Source organism: Lathamus discolor, chromosome 5 (genome assembly GCF_037157495.1).
Source record: "Lathamus discolor isolate bLatDis1 chromosome 5, bLatDis1.hap1, whole genome shotgun sequence".
NCBI classification, from domain to species: Eukaryota; Metazoa; Chordata; class Aves; order Psittaciformes; family Psittacidae; genus Lathamus; species Lathamus discolor.
Genome location: NC_088888.1, coordinates 4292384 through 4307795, shown reverse-complemented (window position 1 = coordinate 4307795; position 15412 = coordinate 4292384). Strand labels below are relative to the sequence as shown.

Sequence of the window (15412 nt, the reverse complement as noted above, 5' to 3'; positions counted from 1 at the left end):
ATCTTTCTTTGAAGGGGGAAACTTGTTAGACCTTTGAATGTACTGCTAGGGTAGGATATAAGTAGTCAGTCGGTTTGACATTTGTATTTAAGGTTGCATGAGTGAAGTGTGCCTGAAGGGCAATTAAAAATAAGGTAGTGTCCATCATTAACCTTAAACATATGGAAACACTTTGGCATCCAAAACTTTTCTCAAAACTGTGCTTGTTCACCAAGGTCTGCTCATCTGACCTTGTACATCCTCCTTTCTATGAGTGTTTACTGTGATCACTGAAAACCCTTGTATGAATGATTGTCGCAACACTTACAGGTAAGTTTAATAGGATAATTTTATCGAAGCAAGTACGGAGGAAATGCCTACAAGTCTCAACCTACCTCTTTTGCAGCTGGAAGAAGGAGAATACTTTGCTAAAATGGTGATAGACTTGGGTGAGGATGCTGGAGAGTCCCTAGCAAAGGGTTACCTGGCTCTGGGCCTGACATACAGTCTTCAAGCTACTGATGGTGAGTTATCCTGTTGGTCAAGTATATTGTATAGAGAGCGTCTGTTCTAAGTCTTCAGTGCAAGCAATGGAAATCTGTCAGAAAATCTGCTTTTAGTGCTGATTGGACATGAAAAATAATCATATTGCAAGACCAATGGGGACTATACAGTTGGTCAGGGAACTGTTATTCTGTGGTAATGAAAGTGAAGTTTTTAAGTAAAGGAAGAAAGGCAAATCATTATTTAGGAGGTGATAATCTGACTGTAGTAGACAATGCTTGGTGTGTTTTACATTAATATTTCTAATACATTTATTTCACTTATTTACACAACAAAAAGTCAAACTTTCCATCTGTTTTCATATCTTTGTCACCCAGTTGTAAATCACATAGAGAAATACAATCCAAGAACTGGAGCCAGAAATGCCTGACTTTAGCTCCTGGCATGGTAGTGATTCCCCACAGAGATTGAACCTCTCTGTCATGTCGTTTCTTTCTCTGCTTAAGAAGTAAACAAGATAAAAATATCTACCTCACTGCTACGTGTGGATGTTGACTAGATACAGACACTGAATGTAAGAAGTATTTCATTTTAATGCTGCTTGCTTGGGTTTTGAATGACTAGACAATGGGCTCCTGCAGATTTGGTGCTGGGTAGCCAGAAGGACTTGAAGTCCTTGTCTTTGGGAGAGTTCTAGGTTCTAGCTCTAACATTCATCATATTCACAGGCGAGAATAGTTTTTGTTTCTTTTATGACTTCTAACATAGATAAAAGGCCTTCTAAGACAGTTTCTTTGAATAATGGCTGAGCTAGTGTGTTTCATATTCATTTGGGCAGTCCTGCCCACATGCAAGCAATGTCTCTGCCAGATGGGTCCTGTAGAAATAAACCAACTTCTTTGAGCAAATGAACCTGAGAAAAAGCTGACTGTATGGTATCATGGAAGCACGCTGGCCTTGCAAGTTACACCAGATTTCTGCAAGGCATGTGTGTGGATGGGGCTTGTGCTCTTCTCTAGTACATGTCAGTGTGTTTTTTCAGCCAGCTGTATCAGATCAGCTGTTCTGAGAACTGCTTTCCAGAATGGAGGCTAAAGGCACGGTAGCTCTCCTCATTTCTTCATTTCTCTGTCTCAGAATAGCTTCCCCTAGAAAGTTCATGTCAAAAAAGTATGTCCTTTTTAGCCTGAACTTTCTCATATATATTTATATATATACACACACACATATGCATATATCTATATATATTTATATATAGATATATAAAGTTCATTCAGCATTGAGTTCCGCTCAACAACCTGGCTTTTTAGGGCATTTTGCCTAGATTTTGTTTAAACCATCCCTAAAGCTATGCAAGATCCCAAAGACTATTTTCAGAGAGAGAGGTTTTATGTGTTAGCGCATTATGATCTATTTGTTTATCCTCTGTATGGAAAGAAAGTGGTTTCTAAAGAGTGGAGTTGTAGAGGCGTGTACGGTACTCTGGCTCTAAAAATACTTTGGTGCAGCAAAATGTGAGTTGGAAACTCTGCTTCTGGAAGAGAAATCTGTGAGTTTTCAATTAGTTCAGACGTTGTAAGAAGTGTCCTTTTTAATATAAAAGAAGCAGTCTTCACAGCAACTCTTTGATCTTTTTTCCAGGTTAGCATCTGATTCATGTTGTGAAGCGGTGTAATATCTGCCTTCTCCTCATATCTCTAGCATTTAAGTCGTTAGGGCTTTCTGAGGGAAATTTGAGGAGTGTATTCCCATGTTTCAGGTTATATTTTAATAAGATGGATTAAGTCCTTCAGAAGCATACTTACAATGATAACATGGGATAGCATTTTACTAGAAAATGTCAAATTTGCACTAACGAGATGTTTTTCATTAGCATCCTTATCACAGTGACGAAGAAAGAGTAGAACATGCTGAAAGGAGGATAGCAACTCCCCTATGTAATCCTGCCTCATTCTGTCAATCTTGTTTATCATTGTGTTTATACCAGTTCATAGTGACATATGCAGGCATGCAGTTGCACATCTGTGTGTATATATATATGATTTCCATAACTTTCCACTTGAGTTGACTTTTGGTGAGTCAGCATTTTCAATGGCAACTAAGTGTTTTAGGGACATTTGACCAATTGCCTTATAAAGCTTACAGCTATATATCAAGATGCCTTCCATCCAAGGTTAAGCTTTCTTATTTAGTACATCCTTTCAGTAAATATTTCTCTTCCCATGTGACAAAGGCACTGAGGAGCTGTATTAAAGCCTTTCCTTCGTGACCTGCAAAAAGCACTTGCTGTAGAGGAGTCAGAAGAGGGAGAACCCTACTGAATGATGCTTCAAAGAACTCATGGGAGCCTTTGATAAAAAGTCACTTCACAGTGATTACATTTACCCCTGGATAAAATAAGACTTCCTGAAACTTACGCTAGGTAGCAGTGTGTGTGGCTTCCTTGTTCTTAATGTCTAATTACATAGTTCAATAAAACTTATTTCAAGAAACATCAGAAATGTGTGTCCTCAGAGGAAGTCATTGCCACTTTTGCCTCACTCTTTAAAGTGCAAATCTCTTGTTCATTCACAATGTCTGTCTGTTGCTATCCAACTTTTCTACAGACCTGTTCCCAATGGGTCAATGTCAATAGCAAGCCTTTCTTTTCCTCTTGTAATTCCAGTTTTGACATCAGCTGTATTGTCATCTTTGCCTCCCTTAGGTGTGGTGAAGAATCCATTGAAGACAGGGGAAGGTGAGATGAATTTAACAAAGGCTAAAGAGGAAACAACAGTTTGAGAATGCATTGTGAAATGCAAGTACGCTTCTGATTTAACAGCACCATCTCGCATCTTGTGAAATCCCTGTAGATTTACCAGACACTCATCCTTTCAGAGATAAGAGAATGTGCTGTATCTTCACTTAGATTTTTGGTGTAATACTTATATTGAGCACAAGGCCACAGATCAGGGGCTGAATTGGAAACTTTCTGTTGGTTGTTGTGGGTTTTATAAATAGTATGCTGACAGCACTGGTTAAAAAACAATATTAGACATTGCTTATTAGTGAACAAATACATCATTTTTGCTTCTGGAGATAACAGTCAACACATGCAATCTTTAATGATAATTCTGGGTGCCAGAACTGTACACTTTGCCATGTTAGGTGTCTTGGCACAAATGAATGTTTATTTGAAACCCAGTGATACATGCCAAAGGATGCATACCCATTGATGTTTTTAGTTTGGATCAGGAATGTATTTTTGAAGCCAGTCTCTCCCTCATCCCCACTTATGCTGTGAGTCTCATAATAGAACAGTTTTGCACAACACAAACTGACTTCTTTCCCCTAAAACTAATGCCCTACATAAATAGACCTGATTCTGCTGCAGCTGCAAATGGGTGTTCAGTCTGTGGGACAAAACTAGAAGTAGACCCCTGTCTCCAGGTTTGTAGGGCTGATGTAAGGATCCTCAGCATTAAGTGTTCCACTCCATGCGTTCACACTTGCTGTGCTACACCTGCTCCCTAACACAGAACTTGCCCTACTCTGTTTTCAAACATGACTTTAGGGGTTTTGTATTTAGGTACCAAAATATTGTGGAGGATCCTGTTGACTTTTGGTAAGGCTTAAGCTCCTTTAAAAGCCTGGAGTGCTTTATACAATAAATCTTGGGTTCCTAAGGTGGCGTTTGCAAAAGTAGTGTGTCTTACAGGAATAACTAACTGCTGAAGTTTCAGAAACTTAAACTCCCCCGTGTTTTCTGCCTCACTATGGTAAGACTGCTTTGCAGTTTGTTTTAATCCAGGTGATAAGTCACTGCATTTGAGGTGGTAGAACTTCAACAGCCATGCTCCTGGTGGGTAAAGTTGGGTAAAGGCTGAAGGATGCATTAGTGCTGTCAACATCAGAAAATGGAGCACGACTTTTAGCAGTTTAGCCAAACCCACCTGATTCTGTCTCCTTGGTGCAAACTTTTCTTTGAAGTGAGAGCTTTTCAGCAGTACAAGTAGGTTGCAGTGATGACCTCTTGAACAATTCCAGAGGTAGGGCATTTCTGCCAGTATCTCTGGGCAACCAGTTTCAATATCTTGCTACCCTCAGGAAAGAATTTCTTCCTTATATCTAACCTAAATCTTCCCTCTTTTAGTTTAAAGCCATTACCCCTTGTCCTATCACTACAGGTCCTGGTAAAAAATCTATCTTCATCTTTCTTGTAAGTCCCCTTGGATTATTTAAAGGCTGCTCTAAGGCCTTCCCAGAGCCTTCTCTTCTCCAGGATGAACAAGCCCAGCTGTCAGCCTGTCTCCTTAGGAGAGGTGCTCCAGCCTTCAGAGCATCTTTGTGACCTCTTCTGGACTTGCTCTGACAGGTCCAAGTCCCTTTTGTGTTGGGGCCGCAGAGCTGAATGCAGGACTGCAGCGGAGTAGAGGGGGAGAATCACCTCCCTCAACCTGCTGGCCAAGCCGCTTCTTATGTATCCCTCCCTTTTTCTAGTTTATCTCCTTTAGCTCTGAAGGCCCTTTAAATAGCATGGTTAACTTGCAGCATCAGCCCTCGGTCTTGTGAAACACGAATTTCAGTGTGTTTATTCAAGTGAGACGCAAATGTAGAGATGAACAGCCAGATTTCCAACTTAGCTGTAGCTGAAGATGCAGTTCATATTGTGGGAGGTGGGACTCGCATTCTGTTTCCCAGAAGTGCAGGGGCAAAGCTGTAATAACTGCATTTCCATCACATATTTTGTGCTCTTTCTGACTACAAGCTGAACATCAGTCAAATGTCTTACCAGGTGGAACCTCAAAGTCCTAGCTTTTCTATTTGATGTTTATGTAGGCGGGGGCAAATAATAAGATTCCTTTCAGTCTTCCTCATTGTATGGCACCTCCAGAACTGCTTTGTAACTTGCATAAGGAGTCTTGTAGTTTCCATGAGAAACAGAATCTGACATGTTTTTCTGGATGACTGTTTATAGCTATGATGAAATCCTTCCCGGTGTCTCCTCAAGCATTTTTATGTTTAAATCAGGCTTGATACTTTTAATTTTCTTCTAAACTTTCCTCCTCTGTTACCTTTCCCCAGTATTTGGCAATGGACCTGAATACCCGATTTAAGGTTATGGAGAGTATATTCTAATAAATGCTGCATTTTGCATGGAACTCCGTATCTTCAAGTTTATTCTTCAAACTGCAAGATTTTTGCCCATTTTTTACTAGAGTAGATTTTGTGGCATAAGCAATTTTCAATCTTTATGATGTGGGAAATCCTAAAGATTGCTGCTTCCCTCAAATGAACCTGGTATTTTGGAGAACTTGGAATATATAGGAATAAAAAAGGGTCTGATCGCTATCGCTACTTTGGCAAACTAAATCACTTCCAAAGCTTCATTCGCTGGTGCATTGCAGAATCCAAAGAATCTTTGTATACCTTGTAGAGCACAAATCTCTCCTCTAAACTTTTAAGACTACTTGAATTTTATCTGGGTTTGTTGCTTAATTACATACTACTTACTTCTGTTCTGGATCTTATACCGACTTGATACATGAAGTCAAATATGTTCATAGGTGGATGTTTGCTGATGGATTAACTACTCATCAGTTCTTTGTACTGTCTCTCTGTGGCTTTCAAATTCAGGATAGGCAGAACAAGAAGCAACTGCTATGCAAATCCCAAAAACTAAGAACCAGAACAAGACAGCCAATGTACTTCTGAAAAATACTGCTAGCTTTCCAGATATTTTGGATGTGAGGAGTCGTGCTTCTCTAAGCAATTCCTTCCTTCCCCTTGCTCTTCATCATGCTATCTGATGACATGCTGCATAACAAGAACTTGATTCTCCTTCTCCTTTTATGGTTTTGGTTAGGAATTAATTCACACATTTGAGAAGTGAGCCTAATGGGCAGGATCCTTTAGTCAAGCAATTACGGACTGCAAGGAGGGCATTAGTGGCTAATGCCACTCGTGAAGGTTGCATAAAAGTAGCCTGAAAGACTGTTGTTGGTCTCAAGGGAGATGGTGTGTTGTCAATGGTTTTGTCATAAAGCTGTCAATTTGCCTCTTGGTGTTCCTTGTTCAACCTGCAACACCCTCCTACATGAAGATGGTGGTGGGGACAGGCTGTATCTGAGTCAGAATATGCTGCTAGTTACTGCTTTTAAGCATATACACCAACCTGGCAGAAGGCGTGTTCTGCTCTTAGTGTATCTAGTTATGCTATGGGCCCTTCTCCTCCCAGACCATTTCACTGGCATATGTGAATAAAAAATGCCTTGACATTTCAGACAAGGGAGTTGGAAGAGTCTTTAATATAGATGAAATTGAGAATTCAAGTGAAAATGCTGGTTTTGTGCTGCTTTAAAAACAAAATGGCACCTTTTCCAGCCATGAACACTCATACCACCAGATGTCCACAGTTTTTATGCTCCCAGTTTGAAATACTCTGTGCGTGTGTAGCTGTTTATTCAATCTGAAACACTGAATTCAACTCTCAAATGGCATTGTATCTTCTCTTACAGCTACTGTGAAGGGCACTCAGGATGAATTAAACAAGAAAGCACTTCAGACTTTAGAGAGGTGAGTAGGAATCTTGCAGATACTTGCATTGCCCATTCCTTTGGATGAATTCAGAATAATTGCTGGTTTTCATTTTCTTCTGTGTAAGGCTTCCTTGCCTGAAAGCTTAAAAACAGTTCAGTAGATTTCAGCAATAGTCCCGTTTCCTGTGATGGCCAAATCCAATATTTGGTTGAATATCCAAGGTAAGAGTACCTGTTCCGCCACTAAACAGAAATAGCCTCAGCTGCAATGAGATAAAAAGTGCTGGGAGATGTAGCTTCCTCACATGATGCCAGCAGGCAAATGTGGAAAGCTAGTTTTGTCTCCATTCCTATGTGAAGCTGGCTCAAACTCCTGTTTCCCTCATGGTGGTAAAGTACCTTCACCGTCAGGGTGTAGGCTGCTATGAGAAGACCTGGCATCAGTGCACTTAACAGGGAGGGGATGATTGCTGTCCTAATGAGTGTTTACATGAGCTGTTGTATGCAAAGGGGACTTTAGAGCTAGTGGTACAAAGCAGTCACTACCCCCCTGTTCTTCACCACTGTATTTTGTGGGGGATTCTGATCCAATGGCTTTGGCCTGAAAGTATCTGTGGATTAAACTCTGCAACTACAGTTATCTCAGGTAAAACTGCTTGGGTTAAAAACCCTTTTTGCCAGCACTGTTGTGGGAGAGAGGTGAGGTGTGAGCTTCCTGACCGTGTTACGACTAAGTTACACCACCCAAAATACACGAGGTAGTGTTTGGGCAGTTAACATTGTAAATGTAGATGCCTACAGAGCTAAATGAAGTTTATATCATCTGTGTTTTGGGCTGAAGGACTTAATTCTGGGTTTGGTGTGGTCATGAATACATCACAAAAGTGAAGAAAATTTGAGATCTCTGGTATCTCAAAGTACAAATATAGCAGGTTGAACATGTTATTGGATCTTAGCTGGTTTTTTGATGCTGAGCAAGGAGGAGTCCAGTGTGTTTGTCTTGCACTGGTTTTGCAGTGGTTGCACGAGCATGGAGTAAGCTGAAACCTCAGATGTAGTTCTGGATATGTATTCTATGGAGATCTGAAAGATAAACTTGGAAAAGCCATTTATTCAATCACTTTTTAGATGAGGAATGCACTTTCAGTCACACTAGTTCCTGGACTAAAATGTAATACTTCTGCTGTAATACTTCTGCGCATCTGGAATATTGCGTCCAGTTCTGGGCCCCTCTGTTCAAGAAGGACAGGGAATTGCTTGAAGGAGTCCAGCGCAGAGCCACAAAGATGATTAAGGGAGTGGAACATCTCCCTTATGAGGAGAGGCTGAGGGAGCTGGGTCTCTTTAGCTTGGAGAAGAGGAGACTGAGGGGTGACCTCATCAATGTTTACAAATATGTAAAGGGTGGGTGTCAGGATGATGGAGCTAGGCTTTTTTCAGTGATATCCAGTGATAGGACAAGGGGCAATGGGTGTAAACTGGAGCATAGGAAGTTCCACGTTAACATCAGGAAGAACTTCTTTACTGTAAGAGTGACAGAGCACTGGAACAGGTTGCCCAGGGGGGTTGTGGAGTCTCCTACACTGGAGATATTCAAGGCCCGCCTGGACAAGTTCCTGTGTGATGTACTGTAGGTTACCCTGCTCTTGCAGGGGGGTTGGACTAGATGATCTTTTGAGGTCCCTTCCAACCCTTGGGATTCTGTGATTCTGTGCTGCCCAGGTTACCAGTGTCATCTTAAATGCCTGAGGTTGGTTTCTTTCTTCTTTTATTTTTCATTTTCACCTGGTCTTAAAGTGCATGTATGGTCTCTCAAGCTGTGGTTTGCCCTGTAGCCATCTTTGTAAGTGGCCTTTTCAGCTGGAAGATCAGATAGAATATTTTTCTAATACCTTTTGGGGAAACCAAGCAGTAAAGTAATAACTCTTTGTTTCCATTAGTCTCTTGTCCCATTCACCCGTGTAGACTTTTCCCTTGTTACCTGGTACTGGGGAGGCTACCAAAGGTTTCGTACAAGCTGGTTGCAAAAGCAACCTGCTTCAACAGCTGCTCCAACAGCTTAGGGCAAAGCTGGGTTCTACCTTGTGGGTACTTGTTTAGTTTGGGGTTTTTGCTTGGTTGGTTGGTTTTGTGGTGTGGGTTTGGGGTTGATTTCTTTGGGGGGGGGGGGTGTTTTGGTTTGGCTTGGGTTTTCTGTTGTTTCTGTTTTTCCCAAGTGGACGGAGAAATTAGTGACTTGGCTGTACTAATTGCATCTTGATGTCTTTGGCATTGTTTCAGATGCTACCTTCATTTGCAGAGTTACAGGGCACATTCAGTCTCTATTAAATTAATTCATTCTACAGCCATTAGTTATAAAAGCCAGCTCCCAACAGCTTCTTGCTTGCAGGCCAGGATGGCATTTGAGAGGTGGCTGCCATTAAAATGGTGTGTGGTTTGATTTTTGTTTGTTTATTCCTAGCAAAGGAATAGTTTTGGCAGGGTTTTTAACCACCAGCCTTGTCAGCCGGTTGGTTGTCTCTCCCTCATAAAGATGTTAATCGTGCTCGCTCTGGGCAGGGCAATGCAGGTGCAGGCTTCCCTGGTGTCCTGGAATGCAGCCCAGAAAGAGGTCAGGAATGTCAGTTGACTACAAGCAACTTTCCTCTTCCCTGTTTCTCCCATGTAAAATGACTTCCCTGTGCTGCAGAGCTTAGAATGAGCTCTAGGTCAGCAAGGGGAATAATCCACTGGTGCCTGGGCTAGGCTGCCAGTGTGGCATGAGCCAGTGCCCCCATGTTGCTCCTAGGTTAAGGTCCCCAAAGCACATCTTCATGTTGCCCTTGGCTGAGGGCTTCTCCACAAACCAGAAAGCTCAGACTGCAGTTTCATGCTTGGTATAGTTGGAGAGGGATGATTCTGTCCTGTGGTTGTCCATCGCTTTTCCCTGCCTTGCACAAGCCTTTGCCAAGGGCCTCCACATCTGGTTCTGGAGACACTGCAGCCTTCACTAGCTGAACCATCACTGCAGTGAGCACTGTTGCCTGCTGTGGACTAGAAGGTAGTATCTAATAGGTCAAAGCTTGGGAGGTGAGGGCCTTGGGTTTGGTCCAGTCTCAGCTCCTGCCATCAAATCCTATTCTTCCCTCAGCGTCTTCCCTTCGCAAATGAGTAGTCTACTGTCAGCAATTAGACTAGAAGCTGCAGGGTGGAGGATGTGTGTTTGAGCACGAGCTCACATCTTGGGCTCCTGATCTTTAGCCCTCTACATGTTCATAGTCACAGTAACAGGAGAAATGATTATTACTTTTTCAGTGTTAACCTAACCTGCTCCTATTGACTGCAAAGTGGCAATAAAGAAACAAGTTGGACAACTATCCCCCTCACCTAAATTACTTAAAATAATGCTTTAATCGTTTTGTTATGAGCTAAGAGCTGCTTTACCCATATCAGTTACCCAAGTTCCAAAACATGAAGTGGCATTTAATGAAGGAGTGTGTAAGTTGTATAATATCCGGTGAGTACTTGTTCCTTTGAGCCTGGCTTAATCAGGCCAACACTGGTCTCCTTTTTGTCTAGTTTTTTGTGTGCTCCCCCATAACAGGACTAGTTCTCTGTAGGAGAGGAGTGGGTTTTGTTCTGTGCTTGCATGTGTGGCTCGTGGCAAAGGAGTTCTGCAGAGTACAATCTAACAGACACTTTTCTTTTTGTATTGCGTGGTCGTCCTTAAAGAGCACGTGAGTTGGCCCCGGAAGATCACCAAATCATCCTCTACCTATCACTGCAGCTGGCTCTTGTCAGACAGGTATGTGCAATAACTGGCAACCACTGCGCCAGGAGAGGGTGGGCAAAGGGTAGTCCAGTTGAACACGACCCAGACTTGCTCAGCAGGGTCCCTCCCTTCCTTCATTGTAATCAATAGCAAGCAGTCAGACTATATTTATGTAAGATGGTTTTTATTATTTTCATTGTTATTTTTGTTATTTTTTTTTATTATTTTAAAAATAGTAGCCCTGTAGCCCATAGAATGACCAGCCCTAAGGTGTGCATTCAGCCCTTTACCCCTGAGCAGCGCTGTTCCCACTTGGAGCAACTTTGTGCGGGGCGAGCGAGGTGTGTTTATTCCTGTTCCCTGGGAATCATGCTGTGTCCCGCCGCTCCAGAGGCTCTCCCGTTACTGCCCGGTTCTGTATCACACAGATCGCATGCTCTCTGCGCTGGGGATTGGTTTATTCCATACTTGGGCACGTTTGGCGTTAGGCTTTGACGGGCGCTGGAGCTCTGCAGCGAGTGGGATTAGTTGGCATTTGAATGCTGCTGCAGGTGTTAACTCATAAAAATTAAGCTGATCAGAAAATACACTGCACTGCCTTTCAGGAAAAACATTTGGGCCAGCCTTTATTTTTCTATCCCTTCTTTTTATATAACTGGGATGTGTTCTGTTTCTCTGTCCCTTCTGTTTAAAAGCCAAAGTCTTTATTGGAGCGGCCCCTATTTTTTGAATGCTTCTCTAGCTAGATTTGAAATTTCATCATCACAGTTTCCTTCTTTGGCAGGCTTTCTGCTTGCTGCAGTTTCCTCTCCTTAGTCTACACTACCGAGTCAAACAGTTGGATACTTCTTACTTTCCTGAGCTAATTAGGGGAGCTGTGTGTTCGTTAGGTTGAACTCATTGTTCCAGGAGAGCACACTCTTGGTAATGTCACTTTTGTAACCCTTTCATAATGAGAGCAGTGTGTTGTGAGGAAGCCTGCGATAAGAAAGATTATTAAAATGGCTTATTTAATATTCTCATCTGCCTACCGGCTGCTTTATGGTGCAGTTTGCTCAGGGTCTTTCATTAAAAAATATCCAGCTACCCTTCTTTCTCTCGCAGCTTTTGCCTCTTAGGGAGGTTGTCTGATCTGCCGCCTCTTGAGCTTCTTGCCATGAGTAAAAGCATTACAGCTTTTCTGCTGCTATCCTTAAAAATAAAGCCAGGATTTTTGTGGTCATTGGTTCTTTGTTGTTTTTGCTTTTAGCGGTCCACTACATTTTAACTCATTACCCTTTCTTTTTCTCCAGTTGAAGCCTGTCTTTACAGTGTTGTTTCATATGTCTCATTTCATCATTTCCCTTCCCTCCTGTTCTTTCCATTCGGTCTCTTGTCCTCAAGTTCACTTTCTCTTTTTGTCTACCTCACCTATGTATTTTCATCCTTGATGTTCTGTCAGTTGCCCCTGCTATGATAGATGTTGGTGTTATGTAGCGTCAGCCTGACCCCTACGATGCTGCTCCTGCTCTTCTCCATCTAGTGAGATATAAATCTTTAATGCATACTTGGAGAGAGAGAAGATACCTGAGACATCTTTATTTTTAGACTGCTGTAAAATATCCTGCTCTCCTTTTGCCAGTTTACTTAATGATAATTTGGTAATGCATTTTTAATTTCCTTAATTATTTAAAGTATCTAATATATTCTTTCTGATTAATTGAAAGATAAATGATACCTTTTTTTGATAGATTGCATTAACTATTGAATATCAGGTGGGGATTGCACCAGGCAATACTTCAGTACCAACAAATGTAGGTTATAATATAATACCTGAATGTTAATCTCAACAAACAGGCCTTTTTGTTTCCGTGGTCAAGGTCAATAAATGCAGTAACCTTACCCAGCACTGAAAAATCTAGGTATCAGTTTGCATAGATAACAGCATTTTCGTGGAACAAAGCAAGGAAGGCAGGTGACCAGTAGAGTGCCAAGCAAAGCTGAAGCAATTCATCTTCCTTGGAAGACTCTAGAATATTTCCAACAGCACTTGTCTCTGTCAGCACAGGGCAAGGCAAAGTGGAAATGGAAAAGCATCAGCTTCCCTCTGACATGCGATGAGGACGTGACAAGATGATAAACGGTTATAAAAGGTTTCACAGATCTGGCAGTTGCAAACCACCAGCAACCAAAATGAAAGATGACGGTGATGTGCTTCGTGCTTGTGTCTGTGTATGTGGGTCTGTGTCTTAAAGACCACTGGAGTCGCAGGCAGGACTGCAGTGACTCAGGGGGTCTAGGTCAGCCCCACAGCACTTGAGGGTGGGTTTTCAGCAACAGGCAGGTAGAATGCCCTATGTGTAAGGAGGCTCTGACTCTGTTTCCCCCAAAGCTGTAGTGCCGTGAGGCTGGGGTCAGCGTTTGCTGCGGTGGTTCTCTCCCACCTGCAGCGCCTGGCTGGCAGCCGGCCGAGCCCAGCGACAAATGAGACTTGTAACTCCCAGCTCCCGGTGGCTGGTTCGGCTGCTTCCCCTGTTTCTGTGGTAACGGCATTTGGATCAGCAAAAACAAGGTAGAATGAACGTTTTAAAGCTCACTGATGTTAATGCCGTGCCTTGTTTTTTAGCAGGCCGGTTTCTATGGAAATGACTGTAGAGAGTCAGCGCTCTTGTTAATTTTAAATGCTGCTCTTCTTCTCGCTTTGGGTGGTGGTGTTGTTTTTGACCTTGAATGCCATGTAAATCAGTATTGGGTACATAAAAACAACATATGGGTGTTTAGTACCATTTTAATACTTGATTTGATTTGACCTTTCTTTGCATGAAAATAGGAAGGGAAAGACAGCCAGGGGCCAGCAGCTGAGAATTAGAGTCTCACTTATCAATTTCATCTGTGGGCTGCCAGCAGACCTGAAGTTTCAAGTGGCAATATCCAAAAAACACTTACTGCCTTCCAGAGTGACTGGATGTAAAAATAAGATTAACATCGGTTAAGGTACCAGGGAAAATATTTCATCTGTTTTCTCCACAGTTTTCAGTCTGGTTTCAAGAAGGCGAGTCTGCTGTCTTGCCTTTGCCCCAGGAGGCGAGCTCTGGTTAGCAGGTATTGAGAGGTGCTTATTTCAGCTGGATGTGGGCAGTTCTGGTCTGTGTTTCTGTGTGTTCCTCCCCTGCTGAACAGCAGCACACTGCTTTTCTGTCTAGGTCCTGGCCTAGATTTTACTTATGATCATAACCAAGTTGAGGTAAGAATTAATTAATAATTTAAGTCACAGATATGTTCACCCCTGCTTTCCTGAAGCCCTGGTGGACTGTTGCAAGTCTGTTTTCAGTGGAAACTCTTCCCAGTCAATAAAACTGTCTCTTTTCTTCAATCTCCGTGCTATAAAAAGAGATGGAGGGGATAGTTTTAATGGTTAGTTAACTATATCTCAACTGATGCGAAATTATAGGGCCTGACAACCCCTCTTACGAGATCCCATTTCATTTACCATCCTAAATGTGCAAGTGAATTCTACTGCTGGGAATTATTTGTAACACTCATACTCCTTTCCTTTTTATACCTACAGCTGTAACATCCCAGCATTGTTTTTAAGGATGCATATAGCATTATTGATATAAATCCTGTTATATAAGAGGCAGCCTAAGCAATCCATATTGTGGCATTATTTTGGTAATGCTGCAGGATGCTATTTCTGGCTTACTGCAGTATCTCTGCTTCTTCATCAGTGTGATCTGAATATACCTGTGTGCCATACAGAAGACGTGTGGTATATTTATTAACAGAAAGATGAATCGGAGAAGAGTAGCATCTTCTAATTGCAGGCCCCGCTCAGACTTGCAGCCTAGCTGAAATAAGATTACTTCTGAGCACAGCACTTGTGGGGAATTTAAACTGGCAGCCAACCTCTGATACAGCCCTGAAGTTTCAGGGTGCCATCTGGGCTGCCAGCTTCCATCTTTCTCATATTACAGAGTTACTTAAATAAGCAGGCTGTGGCATCTGTCAATAGATTGGTGATCTCTGCTCTTCAAAAGAAGTTTATGTTGACTTCTGCCAAATATCTTTCTCTTATTGTTCTAGAAATTTAGTTCGTGTTGTGTTGCATCTGGTCTGCTGCAGGTTGTTATTTTGTGTAATGCTTCCCATAAGGAATAGAGTCTCATCATATTATTAAAGGTTATTTTTTTCTTACCTCTGTGTTGTCTGCTGCTTCTAATTAAGCAGCAATACTGTGTAGGCTACTAACGTTGTTACAGCACTAAGGAATCTATTGAGCTCAAGTTAAACAATCAGGTGTCAGGGACGCATGATTAACTTTCAAAAACAGCCAGTGCCTGTGACTCTGATGGCACTAGAGTGAAGCACTGCAATGAGATGTTACCGTTGCAAGCTTTATTCTTCAGAGCAGGGGGAAATTAATATAGGTTGCATCTATTACAGTAGTATGTGACTGCCTGTTCAGCAGGCACGTTTGCAGGGCTGACCGCAACTCATTTTTGTGATGCTTTATTTCACGTGTATATATTTCATGTATATTGCAACAGAATTGGGGAGCTTCTTTGATAGCTGACCTCTGTCAGGGGTATGAGCTTGCAGCCGTGTGATCATCAGACAACTACACATATAAAGCAGTCTCAGTGACTTAGTTTGTATGTGGATGTGCAGGTAAGGTCAAGTA

General features: G+C 42.1%; 1 protein-coding gene across 6 annotated transcripts in view; it reads left to right on the top strand.

Annotated features, from left to right (window-relative positions):
• TTC7A (tetratricopeptide repeat domain 7A) overlaps positions 1-15412 on the top strand; it is a 180711-nt gene that overhangs the window by 69458 nt on the left and 95841 nt on the right. For 5 of the 6 annotated variants that reach the window (XM_065679466.1, XM_065679463.1, XM_065679468.1 and 2 more), the window contains 4 exons: positions 386-503; positions 3188-3220; positions 6981-7038; positions 10713-10785. In XM_065679466.1, the coding sequence (XP_065535538.1) occupies positions 386-503; positions 3188-3220; positions 6981-7038; positions 10713-10785 (282 nt within the window). The remainder of the gene's footprint in view (positions 1-385; positions 504-3187; positions 3221-6980; positions 7039-10712; positions 10786-15412) is intronic. The other variant, XM_065679464.1, reaches the window with a different exon arrangement.